This window comes from Malassezia vespertilionis, chromosome 5, assembly GCF_029542925.1.
Source record: "Malassezia vespertilionis chromosome 5, complete sequence".
Taxonomy (NCBI): domain Eukaryota; kingdom Fungi; phylum Basidiomycota; class Malasseziomycetes; order Malasseziales; family Malasseziaceae; genus Malassezia; species Malassezia vespertilionis.
The window spans coordinates 451,135-466,346 of NC_079251.1; the positions used below are offsets into that span (position 1 = coordinate 451,135).

The following is a 15,212-nucleotide window of genomic DNA, read 5'->3' on the forward strand; positions in this document are numbered from 1 at the left end:
TGTACAACCAACCAAACCGCTGGGCCGCAGGTGCGCATGTCGGTGACGAACCCCGAGAGCAACCCACCGGCGTTTAAGTACGTTGGTTTGGGCCTTGCGGTAGGGAGTGGCGTGTTTATTGGCGCCTCGTTCGTTTTCAAGAAGAAAGGCTTGCTTGCCTCGCAGCGCAAGTATGCAACCGAGGCCGGCGAGTCGCATGCGTACCTAAAAAGCCCCATGTGGTGGACCGGGATGATTATCATGGTTGTTGGTGAAATCCTCAATTTCGTCGCGTACGCGTTCGCCGACGCGGTGCTAGTCACGCCGATGGGCGCGCTCAGCGTCGTGGTGTGTGCTATTTTGTCGTCTATATTTTTAAAGGAACGCCTTACGTTATTTGGCAAGGTGGGGTGTTTTCTTTGCATTGTCGGCTCTGTGATCATCGCGGTGAACGCACCGGAGCAAAAGACCGACGGCAACATACGCAACTACGAGAAGCTCTTTATCGCGCCTGGCTTTCTTACGTGGCTTTCTATTTGCGTCGTGTCTTCCCTGATCCTAGTGTTCTTCGTCGCGCCGCGCTACGGAAAAAAATCGATGCTGGTCTACATTACCATTTGTAGCGTGATTGGGGGACTGAGTGTCAGCGTCACGAGCGGACTGGGCTCCGCCATTATTTTGTCCATCCGCGGCACGAACCAGTTTACCTATTGGTTCACCTACTTTCTGCTTGCATTCATCATTGTCACCTTGCTCGTGGAAATCAACTACCTGAACAAGGCGCTCGAGCTGTTCAACACCGCAGCTGTGACGCCTACATACTATGTCTTGTTTACCGCTGCAACGATCATCACTTCCGTCATTCTTTCTCAGGGCATGCGCGCAAAGGCCGTCTCCATTGTCACGATTGTCTTTGGCTTCTTTACTATTTGCGCGGGAATTTTGCTCCTCCAGCTGAGTAAGATGGACCCCGAGGAGCTGCGTGAGCAGAAGGGCGTGGACCGCAAATCTTCACTGCTCGTGCGCATGACGCAAATGCAGACCGGTCCAGAGAGGGAGGAGGACGCAGCGCACATCGAGGACCCCGGCATGGACTCCATTCGCGGCGGACTCGGCGTCGTCGGCAGTCTGATGCGCGCGAAAAGTGCGCGCAGTCGGATTTCAACGTGCTTGGACGACGATGCGTTGCATGCCTGTGCTCAGCATGAGCACGACGGCCTAGAGCGCTACCAGCTCTACGACCGGCCCATGTCTTTCTCGCCTGAACCCGACGGCGACGCGCGCCGCACGGGAAAATCTATCAAGTTTATGCCCGGCACAGAGCTGCCACACGGCCATCATGGCCAAGGCACGCCGCTCGAGCCAAGCGCACACGAAATGCCGCACATGCTCGTGCCGATTTTGGAGAAGGGAGAAGACGCGATGCCAGGCAAGTCGGAACAAAGCAGCTTGCTGGGCGACGATATCTCCCTCACCGACTACCACGCAGATGTCGGCGACCAGACCACCGCCACCGACATGCACCGTGTAGGCACCTCGAGTCCGTATGATGTGGATATGCTGCGCATGTGGCACGACGAGCCGGTATTTGACAAGATGTCCAACGTAGCGTCGCCGACAGGGATCGTCGAAGCATACTACGACGAGGAGGATGCAGCGGAGAGAGTACACCGCGCACATGCACATCCCCCACGCTCCTTGGGCATTCTACCGCGCGGCAGGACGCATATTTTTCGCAGGCATACGCACGACCCGAACACCTCGGCACTCGGCCTGGGTCTGTTCAAGTCGCGGAAATTTTCGCGTGGCGCACACGACCCTTTGGCGCATCGAGACGCTTTACCACACGCCAAGCGCGTCGTGAGCGACTCAACGCGTGCATCCTGTGAGGCACAACAGCTACTGGAATAAACACCGCATCCACCAGGCCATGCAGCCATTTGTAGCACTTGATAGTGGCCTTCTGTACTATGCCAATGTAAATGTCATCTATGCTTTTATCACCGCATCTGCCTTCTTCACTTCGCCCTCGTCCATTTTGTATTTCTAAAGTGAGTAGCGGAGAAAAAACGTACCACCAGGCGGAAAATTTGCGCGCCTTGTGCGGTTGCATTGGTCAAGTGGCACGCAAACAATAACATGTTGCGCGGCTGCACACGCAAAGCAAAGCGCATAAACACGCACCTACAGTCAGATGCTCGGTGTTTGCTACGCACGAATACATGAACAAGGTGGGAGTCATGGTCGCAGAAATCATTGACGGATCCTTCTTCAAGTCCGCAAGCGCAGCGAGCGGTAGCGCCCAGTTGGCCACGGGGCCCCAGAAGTGCGTAGAGCAAAAGTACTCACGCGCAGCCGGCGTACGCAACCATGAGACAAACGACGACATGCCCAAAGTCGTCGCAAACAAGCAGCGTACGCGTGCGAAAAGCGGACTGCCACGTGGCTATAGCGCTCAGGTCCGTGCACAAAGGTGTGTCTACGTGGCTACGGGTGCGCTTATGCGCGAGCAGAGCTGGGTCCAGCCTTGAGCACCTCGGGATTGACGTCCTTCTCGTACTTGACAAAGGCCTCGGAGAACATGCCCGCAAGTTTCGCAAGCTCGGTCTCGAAGCCGGCCTTGTCGCTCCAGGACCTGCTGGGGTTTAGCAGCTCAGCAGGAACGTCGCCAACCTTAGTGGGAATCTGGAGGTCAAACACGCCCGGCGCAAACGTCTCGTACTGAGCATTCTTGAGCGTGCCGTCGTGGATAGCGTCGAGAATGGCACGCGTGTATTTCAACGGGCAGCGGTGACCGACGCCAAACTTGCCGCCGGTCCAGCCAGTGTTGACGAGGTAAGCGTCGCACTTGACGTTCGACATGCGCTCCGCAAGCATCGTCGCGTAGCGCTGCGGCTGGAGCACAATGAAGGGCTGGCCGTAGCAGGTCGAGAAGGTAGGCGAGGGTTCCACAACACCGTCCTCAGTGCCCGGAGTTTTGGAAGTGTAGCCAGCAATAAAGTGGTACTGCGCCTGCTCCGAAGAAAGCTTAGAAACGGGCGGAAGCACACCGTAGGCATCACACGTAAGCATGATCACATTCGAAGGCTGCTTGTCCGCAATGCAAGGAATCTTGGCATTGGGGATAAAGTCAATCGGGTACGCACAACGCGTGTTCTCCGTGAGGCTAGCGTCGTCATAGTCGGGCACACGCGTGGTTGAATCGTATGTAACATTCTCGAGAATAGAGCCAAAGCGGATTGCGTTGAAAATCTCGGGCTCCTTCTCCTTCGAAAGGCCAATGCACTTGGCGTAGCAGCCACCCTCGATGTTAAACACACCTGTGTCGGACCAAACGTGCTCGTCGTCACCAATCAGGTAGCGGTTGGGGTCGGCAGAAAGCGTAGTCTTGCCCGTGCCTGAGAGACCGAAAAAGAGCGACACATCGCCGTCCTTACCCTGGTTGCACGACGAGTGCAGCGAGAGTTGGCCAAACTTGACAGGCTGGATGTAGTGCATAACGGAGAAAATACCCTTCTTCATCTCACCGGCGTACTCGGTACCGAGAATGACCATTTCGCGGCGCTTAAAGTTGATTTCCACCGAGGTCGTCGAGGTCATACCCGCCGTAAAACGGTTAGCGGGGAACTGGCCGGCATTGTAGATAGTAAAGTCAGGCTCACCAAAGTTCTCCAGCTCCTCAACGGTGGGGCGGATAAGCATGTTGTGCATAAAGAGCGCGTGGTAGGCGCGCGCGCAAATCACACGGACCTTGATGCGGTATTTGGGGTCCCAGCCGGCGAACCCGTCAAAGACGTAGATGTCATCACGCGTGTTAAGGTAGTCAATCGCACGCTCGCGGTTGATCTCGAACGTATGCTCGTCCAGCTTAATGTTTACGGGACCCCACCAAATGTCGTTCTTGGAGCTTTCCTCAAAGACGATACGCTTGTCCTTGGGAGAACGACCGGTTTTCTTACCAGAAAAGTTGATCAGCGCACCGTTGGAAGAAATGACGGCATTTTCTTTGGCAAGGGCCTCCTCGTACAGCTCCGCAGCGGAGCTGTTGCGCTTAATTTGCAAGCGTTCCATGTCGAAACCGGCCTTGGAGAACATGGAGATGTCCAGAGACAGCAAGGGGTTGGGGTAGTTTTCTTGAGCAAGCTCATCGTGATGGTTACCGGGAGAAGTCATCTTTGCTAGGTAATAGACTCGTCGGTAAGACAAAAGTGCGGCAGCGCCTGTTCTTATATAATGCGCTTTCCTCATTCTAGCGATGCGTCCTCGGCGCAGCGCTTTGGCCGGCTTCGCCGGGCACAGCCGACGAATCGATGTGCGCGAATAGGTGGGGAATGCAGGTGGCAGATCTTACAGCTACACGATTTGTCATTCGCTCTTACTGACACGGATAAACTCGGAACTTTTCCTTATGGCGCATCCCGGCACACAGTGCCCCACGCTTTCGGACGCGCCCGGAAGCTCGCTGCACGACACCCCGGAATGACGTTGACCACGTGCGAGGCAAAAAAGTGTCGCTCGTCTGCATCAACGCCAACACGATGCGTTTGCTCACGCATAATCTGCTTGCATGCCATGCGAAAAACTGCGGGAGCTCGTCTAATAATTTCCCCCTGATTTTCCGCAACGTGAAGTTGGAGCTGATCGAGGCGGACTACAGTGAGGCGTTCCTGAAGGGGTTCTTGCCGAAGCTCGATTGGTGTGCATTGGTGCACACGGCTCGTCAGGTACGCTTGTATGGACGACTAACGTGCAGCTAGGAGATATCTCACTGCCAGAGCAGGAGCCAGAATTTACGCAGGCACCGCCTACAGAGGCACAACTGCAGGCATTGCACCATGTGCTCCTGGAGGTACGCTGTGCATGCGCAACAACTGACAGCTAGATCCACGTCGCAGAAGGCGAGATGCTTTGTCCTAATTGCGAGCATGTGTATCCTATCCGGAGTGGTATTCCAAATATGGTGCGCACCTTACTGTCGCTTACACACAGCTTCTCGCCGAGCATGAAATTCCAAAGTGAGACACTTTCATACCCATGTAAGCGTTGCAAAATAAAATAGCATTGTTTGCATATAGTACTGATAGAAGAATACGCGATGTATGGACTGTCATGAAAGAATCGGCAAAAACTGGAGTTAGATAGGCAGAGTACACACATTTCCCACCACATAGCCGGGCAAATCGAACGGATCGCGTTTGATGGTGAAGCACCAAGTACAAGGAATGGGGCGTCCAGACGGCGATAGCAATACACATGTCGTCATCACGGACGGTGTCGTGTTTTCAAATGCGTGACTCGCAAATAATTCCCTGGTGGTAAGTATCGCAGAAAAAAAAAACCTACCAGTACTTTAGCACCGAGCTCTTGTCCATAAATTGGTAAATGTACTTGCCCATTAAATCTTCTTTCGACCATTGCGTGAGCATGCAGAACTCAGATCCAACCAGTGATATCTCGCACGTCCTGCGCCATACAACCGTGGGTGTTCCGGAAAATGAGATGAGTTTCTCAAATTCAAGAATGGTGCGTTGAAATGCTCGCTCCACAAACACCTCATCTTCCTCGCTCAGAGGCATCTGCAACGCAATTAAAGAGGGCCGGAAAATCGCTAACGCGCGAACAATTCGCAACACATCTGCTTTTTCGTACTTTAGCATCACATACTTGAGCAGGATATGGTACGCATCCGTGTATCGGAATGGCTTCACTCGGTCATTGTACACCCTTGACACCCGTTGTTTCCATATACTTTCATTAATATTGTTCGTCGTACTGGAATGCTCATGTGAGGGGTTGGTTTCGTCTGCGCAGGCACGCTGTGCCGTGCTCTTTCCCGCTTGTACAAGTGCTTCGGGGGAAAAGACGACATTGGTATCCAAAGAAGATGGGCTGTTTCGGTTGTTCTGCTTCATTTGCTGGCCAAGCGACCCCATGTATATCCCTTGTTTGGTAAAGCTGCCCGTGGAGTCTCGACGGTCCGACATGGGCTGCATGTGTGACTGCGTTTTCCAACTGGCGACGGGCGGAACACTCGTGCCGTCATCTGCCGAGCCGCCTGGTGCAGAGCTCTGCAGCGTGGTATAATTCTCCATGAGATCCATGGCTGGTATGTGTGCCACATCCGGAGAATCGCCGCTCAAAGCACTGGAGTCTGCGTCATGGAGCATGGAGGTAAGGATAGAGCACTCCAGTGAGGTGGGATCAAAACCGAATGCAGTTTTGGGATCAAATGCAAATGCAGCACTAGGCTCGCTGCGACCAAAGTCCTTGGACGTTTGCTTAAACACGGTTGCTATCGTCAGTGGTCGGCCAAAAAAACCTACGCGAAAATGAGCTTGCTTCCGGAATCGCCATGTTCTCGTGAAGATTGTTTACAAACATATCGGGGCCAGACGGTGGTGCCTCCATGTGCAGCGTAGGTTGTTGGACTGTCGGTGCTGGAAGGTGAGCAGCATCGAGACACGTACAGATATCGTCCTCCTCCAGCAGGTACTTGGCTTTCTTGCGATAGCCATCCACGCACTGGTCGGCTAGGCCTTTTCGAATGCACCGCTGACATGGGCGCGAGTCGTCACATGTTAAATGCGCTTTCTGGCAGTGAAAGCATGCCCGGCTCGCTTTTTTCCGTCGTCCGGGACGCGCAGTTGATCTCTCTGTTGACGCTGCTCTCGGCTTCAAATCCTTACCTCCCGCTTCGCCGTGCTGCGTCGGCGCATCGCGAGATGGCATACCAGCAGCATTATTGTCGCTGGACGCCATTCCGAGTACAATATTCAAAGAGCAATAGTAGGCACCGAATCGTGGAAAAATATAGCGCACTGCGCGTGGGGAAACGCCGTTTGTGCTGCAGGGCGCACGCAGTACTTACACGAGCAACGCACAAAGCCCCGAAGGATTTGTCATCGAAAACTTCAAAAGCATATATGCCCCGCTATGGTCTGCCGTAGTGCGGCGTGGATCCATAGTTTACGGGCGGTGTGTAGCAGAACGGAAGGAAGACGAAAGCTTCTATAAGAGTGAGAATTTAAAATGTATGACTAGCAAAAAAAAAAACAGCTACGTTGAAGAGTCGGTGTTGGGGAATAACGGCAACCACTTGCCCAAGCAGGATCGCATCGACCAAGCGCATAGCATGCCGTAAGCACTGGTCCCATTCGTACATAGGTATGAATTCATCACACCTGGCGTATGTGTATGTGTTCCATATAAAAGGCATTAATGCGCAGCATGGCCATGCGTAACCTTTTTCTGGGAAAATGTTTCCCATGCGAGGTACATAACAAAAGCACTCGTTCCCAACGTCAGCCCGGGCAGCATGTGTGTAAAGTAGTAGCGCATCGAAAATATGGGGTGCTTGCGCCAAGCCTCGCGCTTCGCCCAAGGATCACTAGAGAGCGGCATTGGACACCACAATCTTGGGAAAGAACGTGGATGGGCACCGCTGCTGAGAAATCGCGTGACCACGTGACCGACGCGCTGGTCTCCGCGTCGCACAGGCACAATCTTGCGCTCGGGTGTCTTTTCTTCGCACCAGCGAGCAGGCAGTATTTCATGGAGTCCAAGCTTCAGGTACGTTGCAATGCTCACTTTCGCTGACGTTTAGAATAAGAGACCGCGCCTGAACCGTGCATCTACTGTTAAGGATGAGTCTTCGGATGAGGATCTTCCGTTGAGCACGACAATAAAGGCGGGAGAGTCGTCCGGCTCGGACTCGGACGTGCCAATGTCTCAGCAGCGAGAGGAGAGTGGCTCTGATACGCCTTTAAAAAATGAAGTGGATGCGAGCGATGACGGAGAAGAGGAGGAAGGCGATGAGGGGAAGGACGCGAAGAAGCGGAAACGCGGCGCCGTCAAGCAGCGCCAATCGAAAACGGACTTGGAAGGGGGAGGCGAACAGCGCTGGACTACCTTGATTCACAAAGGTCCCAAGTTTCCCGAATTGTACAAGCCTCTGCCTGAAGACGTAACGCTCAAGTACGAAGGAAGACCCGTCACGCTTCTTCCTGAAGCGGAGGAAGCCGCCATGTTCTATGCAGTGAAGCTTGAGACACAACACGCACAGAATCCCATCTTTAACAAAAACTTTTTTGAAGACTTCCAAAGTGTGCTGAAAAAGTACCCTCCCGAACACGGCGTCAAAATTAAAAAATTTGAGAAACTCGACTTCCGCGACATGTACACATATTGGAAAGCGCTGAAAGATGCCGAGGTGGAGCGGAAAAAAAGCATGGCGCCCTCGGCGCGTAAAGCTGAGATAGCGGCGCGTAAAGCAATGGAGAATGAATACAAGTCCTGCATTGTGGATGGCCACGAACAAAAAGCCGGCAACGTGACGGTGGAACCTCCGGGCCTGTTCCTGGGCCGAGGTGCACACCCCAAAGCTGGGCGTATAAAGACGCGCATTATGCCCGAACAGATCATCATCAACCATAGTGCGGATCACCCCGCGCCGAAGCCGCCGCCAGGCCACCAATGGGGCGAAGTTGTGGAGAAGAAGGACGTGACGTGGCTTGCTCTTTGGCGGGAGAATATTAACAACAGCTTCAAATACGTCTTCCTCGATGCCTCGAGCACTTTCAAGACAGACTCGGACCGCGAAAAGTTTGAAAAGGCGCGACGTCTCGACGCATGTGTAAAACAGGTTCGTGCAGATGTGATCAGGAATCTTGTTTCTAAAAACCGTGTCGATCGTATGGTTGCGACCATTGTGTGGCTGATTGATAACTTTTCACTTCGTGCAGGGAATGAAAAAGGAGAAGATGAGGCGGAGACGTATGGCGTTTGCTCCTTGCGCTGTGGACATGCGACGTTACTGCAACCTAACAAGTTGAAGCTCTCCTTTCTCGGAAAAGATTCGATGAAGTTTGAAGAAACACTTAGCATTGAGAATAAGGAGGTGTTCAAAAATCTGACTTTGTTCCTAAAGACGGACGGCAGCAAAGTTGACGGCGAATATGTTCGAAAAGGCCCGGATGACCCTATTTTCGCAGCGCCCAAGGTAAAGGGCACAAAATTGGCGCCACTGTCACCGGATGTGGTCAACCAATTCTTGAGCAAGTACATGAAGGGGCTGAGCGCAAAAGTTTTCCGTACATACAATGCATCTGTCACATTCCAGGGTCTGCTCGACAAGACAGAGGCATGGCTCAAACAGCGCCCCACGGCGCAGGAGCGCGAAATCAACCCTGCAAACCTTCGTATTGCCTACAACGAAGCCAACCGCCAAGTTGCCATTTTGTGTAACCACCAAAAGACTGTAAATCATGTGATGCTCAACAAGGCATTGGACCGCACGCGCGAAAAGATCTTTGGAATCCAGTACCAAATTTCGAAAGAGTGCCAGAAATTGCTCACGCATCATACCGCCGCAGAATTAAAGAAGGAGTACCTTCCAAAAGACCATGATTTTGCAAAGCATTGGAATTTAATTTTAAAAGACGTTCATCTTGATAAGGGCAAGGTAATCGAGTATGAAGAAGGTATTATCCGCGACAAGAAAGCACGTCTTGTCACTGCATTTGAGCGCATGCTTTCAGAGAAAGAGTACTTGGCGGGCATGCAAAAAGAGCAATTAAATGGTACAATCGGAGTAAAAAAGGAGGCAGCTGAAATTGATTTCAAGCCTGTGCGCGGCATTACGACCAAGGAGCAGCTGGATGCAGAACTGAAGAACATGGACAAGCAACTCAAGGTATGGGAGCGAGAGCGAAAGACCAACAAGAGCGAGTCCCCCAGTTGCAACGTCCCATCAACTGCCCGCAAGATCCTGACTAAATACGAAACAATCAAGAAACAAGAGGCTGAGCTGTTGAACAAGAACAACACCAGCGATGTGTCTTTGGGCACTTCCAAGATCAACTATATTGATCCGCGCATTACTGTCGCTTGGCTGAAGAAATGGGATAAGCATTTGCAATACAATGTTTCAAAAAAAAAGAACTCGAAACCTAAAAAGGAGGAGCAGGAAACAAAGGATGCTATTGCCGCCGTCAGTGAGAAGATGGAGCTCGATTTGAAGGTGATGAATATCGGCCAGTTCTTCCCGATGACGCTGCAAAAGAAATTCAAATGGGCAGCAGTGGACGACGATGGTGAAAGTATGTCTCCAAACTGGACATTTGTCCGCAACGCTGTGGAGAAAATGCGTACTTTGGAAAGCGGCTCGCGTAGTGCTGACTAGATTGGATAAGGCACACCGCATCCTTTGTGCCATGCTAAATAGTATAGGATCACATTCTTCCTTAATTGTACGGCAAGATGGCCGAGTGGTCTAAGGCGCAACGTTAAGGTATCCTTAATTCATAAGCTATTAGCTTCCGTTGTCTTCGGGCGTGGGTTCGAATCCCACTCTTGTCACATTTTTTGCATGCGTACATTATTTTTTTATAAACCAATTACGGTATTGTTTTCTGCTTTTGTCGTGGCAGAAATGGCATTTCCTTCTTGTTTAGTGCCAAAAAACATTTCGATAGAAAGAGTAGCATCATCCACATCGTCCACCCCCGTCGGCGTTTGCAACCAAGGGACATTTAGCGGGATATACCCGGTACTTTCACCACCATGCGGCTGCAACAAAGGCTTTACAGCACGGTACACATACGGAACATGCGTCAAATTCGTGACACTCACATCTTCCATCTCTTGGTGCCTAGTGTTTTTGCTGCCCTCTGTGTGATTATGACGTGGTTCTTTCCGACCGCGCCCGTGAACACTTCCTGACGAGCCATTCGCACTATCCGTATCCGTATCCGTACCGTCTAAGCAACTCTGCACTTGCGCAAGCCTTACCCTTTTGCGAAGTCTGCTGCTCCCTCGCAGAGTGTTAGTTGGAGCATCCGACCCACTCTCTTCGGATGAACGGTCCGTTATATCATTGCGTGCGCGGCGAGTAGCCAGGGCAGGTAACACAGGAATCTTTTCAATTTTGTTGTCGTAGATCAAAAGGTCCAAAAGTGCTACCACATGCTCCTGTTCCAGTTCTGTATCGGTAAGCCGCGCGTCTTTTAGGTAACGATGTACGTTCGCAGCCGTAGGTAGATCCGCTGTGTGCGACGCTGGGTATAATGCAGACGAGCGGCCATCTTTTGGCCACGTCTGCGATTGGATGTAGCGTAAGCATGCAAGCGAAAGTTCGTGGATAAAGCCTGTATCCAGTTCATTGTCAGCGTACCAAGGACCACCTGACAGTTCGATCGACGGTGTAAGATCATACAACATGTAAATCTTGCGCGTAGGAAACTTGACGGACTTTACCGCTTTGACAAGCTGTTTCTGTTCCAGTAGTTTTAGGCAGCGGTTCAAGATAGTCTGGTGCAAATTGGTGCGAGCCTTGATCATCTTGGTCCAGATGCCCTCGTTCCTTGCGTCTTTGATATAGTTGTAAATAATCAGCTCATTCCCGTCCATGCTTCCGAGTACGCTAGCCTCGCCCGTCGAAACAGCCACGTACTGAATCCCGCTGGGCCCTTTTTGTGCATTAAAAAGACTTTTCTTCAGAAGGCTGTTGATCGCCAATAACTGCTCTTCGATTGGCACATCGCCTAGTCCCGCAGAGAGCTCCTCTCCCGTGACTGTGTGTTCAGGCGCACTGATCGCAGCAGCATGCATCCGTTTTTCAAGTTCAGTGAGCCTGCCCTCGTCCATCTTTTTTGGTGCCATGGTCGGTGCGAAGGGCAAAAGTAGGGACAATTTGTCAGCGTGTAATTTGCAAACTCGCCCAAACGCTGCATATTCCAAAACGTCCCCCACTATGGCTGGCGGTGAGTCAATCAGGTCTGGCCCTGTTGGGACACTCGACGTAGCGACCGACCGGTTCGTGGAGACGGATACACCTCTGGAACAAAAGGCAAACCAGCATACAAGGGCATTGCAGACTGTATCGTTCAATGACGCCTCCGTACTTTCCGTCGCCATCGACCAGCGTCGTGGCATCCTTTTCTGCGGCTCGCAGTGCGGTACAATCTTTGTATGGGATATGTCCACGCAGCAGCAGCTTGCACAATTAATGGGGCACACGCGGAGTGTACTTGCCTTGGAAATCGCGCCGGGGCGAGACTGGTTGTTTAGTGCCTCGTCTGACAGCACTGTCCGACAGTGGGATTTGGCGACGTACGAGCCGCTGTCCCTCATATACCCAGCCAGCGATAATTCTGGTGACATTTTTTCCATGGCATGGTGCAGTCAGCAGGATACGCTATTTTTTGGTTGTCAGGATACGTCGATCCAGTGGATTAGCATTACGCCCACATTTCTGGACGATGCACCGCGCCAGGGCCTACCCGAATCGCGCCCACACAAATTTTTTGATTCCATGTCGCGGGCGATGGGATCGTCGCAGAATACCCTTCCGCTCGCTGTGCGTACGGCTGAGCAACTCATCCGGCGTACCGCCGTGCAGATCATTGCAAAAGCCGGTGAGGCACCGAAGTCTCGCACGCCGTCGAAAATGGTGGTACTTGCGGTGAGCAAGTCGCACGTTTTGCCGTCGGCGCACTTTGGATATGTGTACAGCATGATTTTTGTACCTACCCGGGGCGAGGTGCCCCTCCTTGCAAGTGGCTCTGGCGACGAAACCGTGCGGCTATGGGCAATTGTAGACGGAAATCCTGTGCTGCAACGCACGCTCGAAGTCGCAGAGCCTACAGGAGATACTATTCTGACCATGTGCGCATGGGAAACTACGCTGCTCGCGGGAAAACAAGGTGGGTTGATTGATGTATGGGATATGGATTCCTACACCCAAATTCGTGCGTTGCGCGGCCACACAGACGACGTCCTGTGTTTGCAGCTTTCCGACCTTGGCGGGGAGCTTACCTTTTTCTCTGGGAGTGCAGATGGGCATGTCTGTCGCTGGAACAAGTACTTTCAATGCGACGCACGCTGGATTGCACATGCGGACATCGTGCAGAGCTGTGCGCTGTATTTTGGGCGCAAAGGGGCCAAGAGCCAGTATTCGTGGCTCACGACAGACCCCATGCTCGTCACTGGCTCTTCAGATGCAAGCGTCCGCCTTTGGCCGTTGTTGTCTAGCCCCTTGCCAGGGGTTAGTCCGGTACCGCCCCCAGCCCATCCACCGTGCTCCTCGCTGCTGCACCGACTCTCGGAATTCGTAGGGTACAAGAGTGTTTCGCATGGTCCAACCCTGCTGGTCGATGCCGAAAATAGCGAGGATGCTCGACAGGCTGCCCACTTTTTGAAAAACACGCTCATGCAGCTGGGCGCGAGCGAAGTGCAGCTCATTCCATGCCGCACAGGTGCAAATCCCATGGTGCTCGGCACATTTAAGGCAAATAGTGTACGCGGCGCCAAGCGGCGCTGTCTCTTTTATGGGCACTACGACTGCATGCCTGCGAGCGAAGATTGGGAGAGCAATCCATGGGAGTTGCACGGGCGCAATGGGTATTTGTATGCGCGCGGAGTGAGCGACAACAAAGGCCCTGTGCTTGCTGTAGCATATGCGGCAAGCGATCTGCTGCATGCGCACCAGCTGGATGTGGATGTAGTCATGCTGGTCGAGGGTGAGCAAGAGACGGGCTCCAAAGGCTTCCACGCATGCTTGCAAGCGAATCGCGCTTTGCTAGGCCACATTGACGTTATCTTGGTATGCAATTCCTACTGGCTCGGCGAGCAGCGTCCGTGCATCACCGTCGGTCTTCGTGGCGTGATTCAGGCCATGGTTCGAATCACTGCGCTCCGCTCCGACATTCATTCGGGTGTGGATGGCGGCGCAGTGCAGGAGCCAATGATGGACATGGTCAAACTGCTTGCGACACTCACAGATGCAAATGGACATGTGGCATTACGTGGCTTCTATGACCATGTATCTCCAGTGGATGAGCAGGAGCATGCATACTACAGCAAGCTTGCGCACGAAGTGCAAAAGCAACCCGAGCGTTTGATTGCACGCTGGTGCAAACCCTCGTTTACCGTTCATCAAGTCACCAATTCCGGACCGAGTCATGCCACCGTGATTCCGAGCTCTGTGGAAGCCTCGCTCAGCATCCGCATCGTGCCCAACCAGGATCTGCATGCGGTGGAACGTATTTTAGAAGAGGGGATCCGACAAAACTATGTGGCAATGCAATCGACCAACCAGCTAGACGTGCGCATTTTCCACCGTGCCGACTGGTGGCTCGGCTCCCTAGAACTTGCTTACACACATGCCTTGGTTGCCGCCGTCGAGGCCGAATGGCACGAGCCGCCTGTCATGATCCGCGAAGGCGGCTCCATCCCTGGTATTGCTATTTTGGAAAAGGAACTTGGCGCCCAGGCTGTGCATCTGCCCATGGGCCAAGCCTCAGACCATGCACACTTGCCCAACGAGCGGATTCGACTCATCAATCTGGAAAAAGGACAAGCCGTCGTGCGTCGCTTTTTTCAGTTCCTCGGCGACATGGACTAGAGCGGGTCGTAAGCGCCCAACGAATCACTCGGTTCGCGCCTTGCCCACCGAGCGAACCGCTGCATACCATCCTGTACCGTGCCCGGGAGTTGGCGCCAAAAATCGCGGTGCGGCAAAAGATCCCAGCCTGTGGCGCCATAATAGCTCACATTCGTCCATACCCCCATGACAAAATAGACGAGCAAGGCAAGTATAGCCAACCAAAACAAAATCTTGATGCACGCCCAAAGGCCATGCAAAAGCGAGCCGGATGAGCCGGATGAGCGGCACAGTTCTGGCGCGCCGAGCGCAAGGGACAGTGTGTTGCTGGACGTGTCCAATGGGTCCAGGTAATGGCGCACTTTCAGCACGTTTTCTTTTGCGCATTCAAACTTGATCTGCGAAAACGTTTGCCGCTGCGCCCATGATGCACCGGCAAGTTGCAGGGTATGCTTTTGCAACGTCCACACCAGTTTTCCATAGCTGTTGCGGACGCCCGCGGGGATCACATAATCCACGCGCGGCTCGTTATTGCGGATCGTGCTCGTCACTATGCATACGGCTGCATTACTGGGACACTCTTTCGCTACATCGGACCCATCTTTAGGCGTAATCGCACCGCACAGGTTGACAAACACAGTGCGCCGCGTAGTCGAAGGCGGCGTCTCCAAGTCCGAGCTTGTCTGTATATATCCATCGCGGAAGACGCTGTCTAGCTTTGGGTTCCTAGCAAGCCCTTTGCCTTTCATACCAGGAAAGGTACACGACTCTGCATACACTACGACGAGCGCGGCGAGCAGTGCGCCAAGTTGGCGCATCCAAAGCATAGTGGAGGTGTAGGTGGTTTGCTATA

The 15,212-nt window shown here is 52.9% G+C and overlaps 7 protein-coding genes and 1 non-coding gene across 8 annotated transcripts; 4 read left to right on the top strand and 4 right to left on the bottom strand.

The window, feature by feature from the left end:
• Positions 1–36: 36 nt before the first annotated feature.
• On the top strand, positions 37–1,890 carry MVES1_002664 (uncharacterized protein; the record flags this gene model as incomplete). Its single annotated transcript, XM_056207488.1, has 1 exon — positions 37–1,890. One exon carries the CDS (start codon positions 37–39, stop codon positions 1,888–1,890), a length of 1,854 nt encoding a protein of 617 aa, XP_056063463.1.
• A 588-nt stretch (positions 1,891–2,478) lies between these two features.
• On the bottom strand, positions 2,479–4,152 carry PCK1 (phosphoenolpyruvate carboxykinase (ATP); the record flags this gene model as incomplete). Its single annotated transcript, XM_056207489.1, has 1 exon — positions 2,479–4,152. One exon carries the CDS (start codon positions 4,150–4,152, stop codon positions 2,479–2,481), a length of 1,674 nt encoding a protein of 557 aa, XP_056063464.1.
• A 1,166-nt stretch (positions 4,153–5,318) lies between these two features.
• ERT1 (Transcriptional regulator of nonfermentable carbon utilization) lies at positions 5,319–6,695 on the bottom strand (the record flags this gene model as incomplete). Its single annotated transcript, XM_056207490.1, has 4 exons — positions 5,319–6,271; positions 6,303–6,416; positions 6,447–6,531; positions 6,666–6,695. 4 exons carry the CDS (start codon positions 6,693–6,695, stop codon positions 5,319–5,321), a joined length of 1,182 nt encoding a protein of 393 aa, XP_056063465.1.
• An 835-nt stretch (positions 6,696–7,530) lies between these two features.
• TOP1 (DNA topoisomerase) lies at positions 7,531–10,159 on the top strand (the record flags this gene model as incomplete). Its single annotated transcript, XM_056207491.1, has 2 exons — positions 7,531–7,548; positions 7,622–10,159. The coding sequence occupies 2 exons, from the start codon at positions 7,531–7,533 to the stop codon at positions 10,157–10,159; spliced, it is 2,556 nt and encodes an 851-aa protein (XP_056063466.1).
• Positions 10,160–10,230: 71 nt separating this feature from the next.
• MVES1_002668 lies at positions 10,231–10,335 on the top strand. Its single transcript has one exon. It is a non-coding gene; the product is annotated as a tRNA-Leu (tRNA).
• A 27-nt stretch (positions 10,336–10,362) lies between these two features.
• RPC34 (34-kDa subunit of RNA polymerase III (C)) lies at positions 10,363–11,637 on the bottom strand (the record flags this gene model as incomplete). Its single annotated transcript, XM_056207492.1, has 1 exon — positions 10,363–11,637. One exon carries the CDS (start codon positions 11,635–11,637, stop codon positions 10,363–10,365), a length of 1,275 nt encoding a protein of 424 aa, XP_056063467.1.
• Positions 11,638–11,728: 91 nt separating this feature from the next.
• Positions 11,729–14,380, top strand: MVES1_002670 (uncharacterized protein; the record flags this gene model as incomplete). Its single annotated transcript, XM_056207493.1, has 1 exon — positions 11,729–14,380. The coding sequence occupies one exon, from the start codon at positions 11,729–11,731 to the stop codon at positions 14,378–14,380; it is 2,652 nt and encodes an 883-aa protein (XP_056063468.1).
• A 24-nt stretch (positions 14,381–14,404) lies between these two features.
• Positions 14,405–15,186, bottom strand: ATG27 (type II membrane protein; the record flags this gene model as incomplete). Its single annotated transcript, XM_056207494.1, has 2 exons — positions 14,405–14,419; positions 14,458–15,186. 2 exons carry the CDS (start codon positions 15,184–15,186, stop codon positions 14,405–14,407), a joined length of 744 nt encoding a protein of 247 aa, XP_056063469.1.
• Positions 15,187–15,212: the final 26 nt, after the last annotated feature.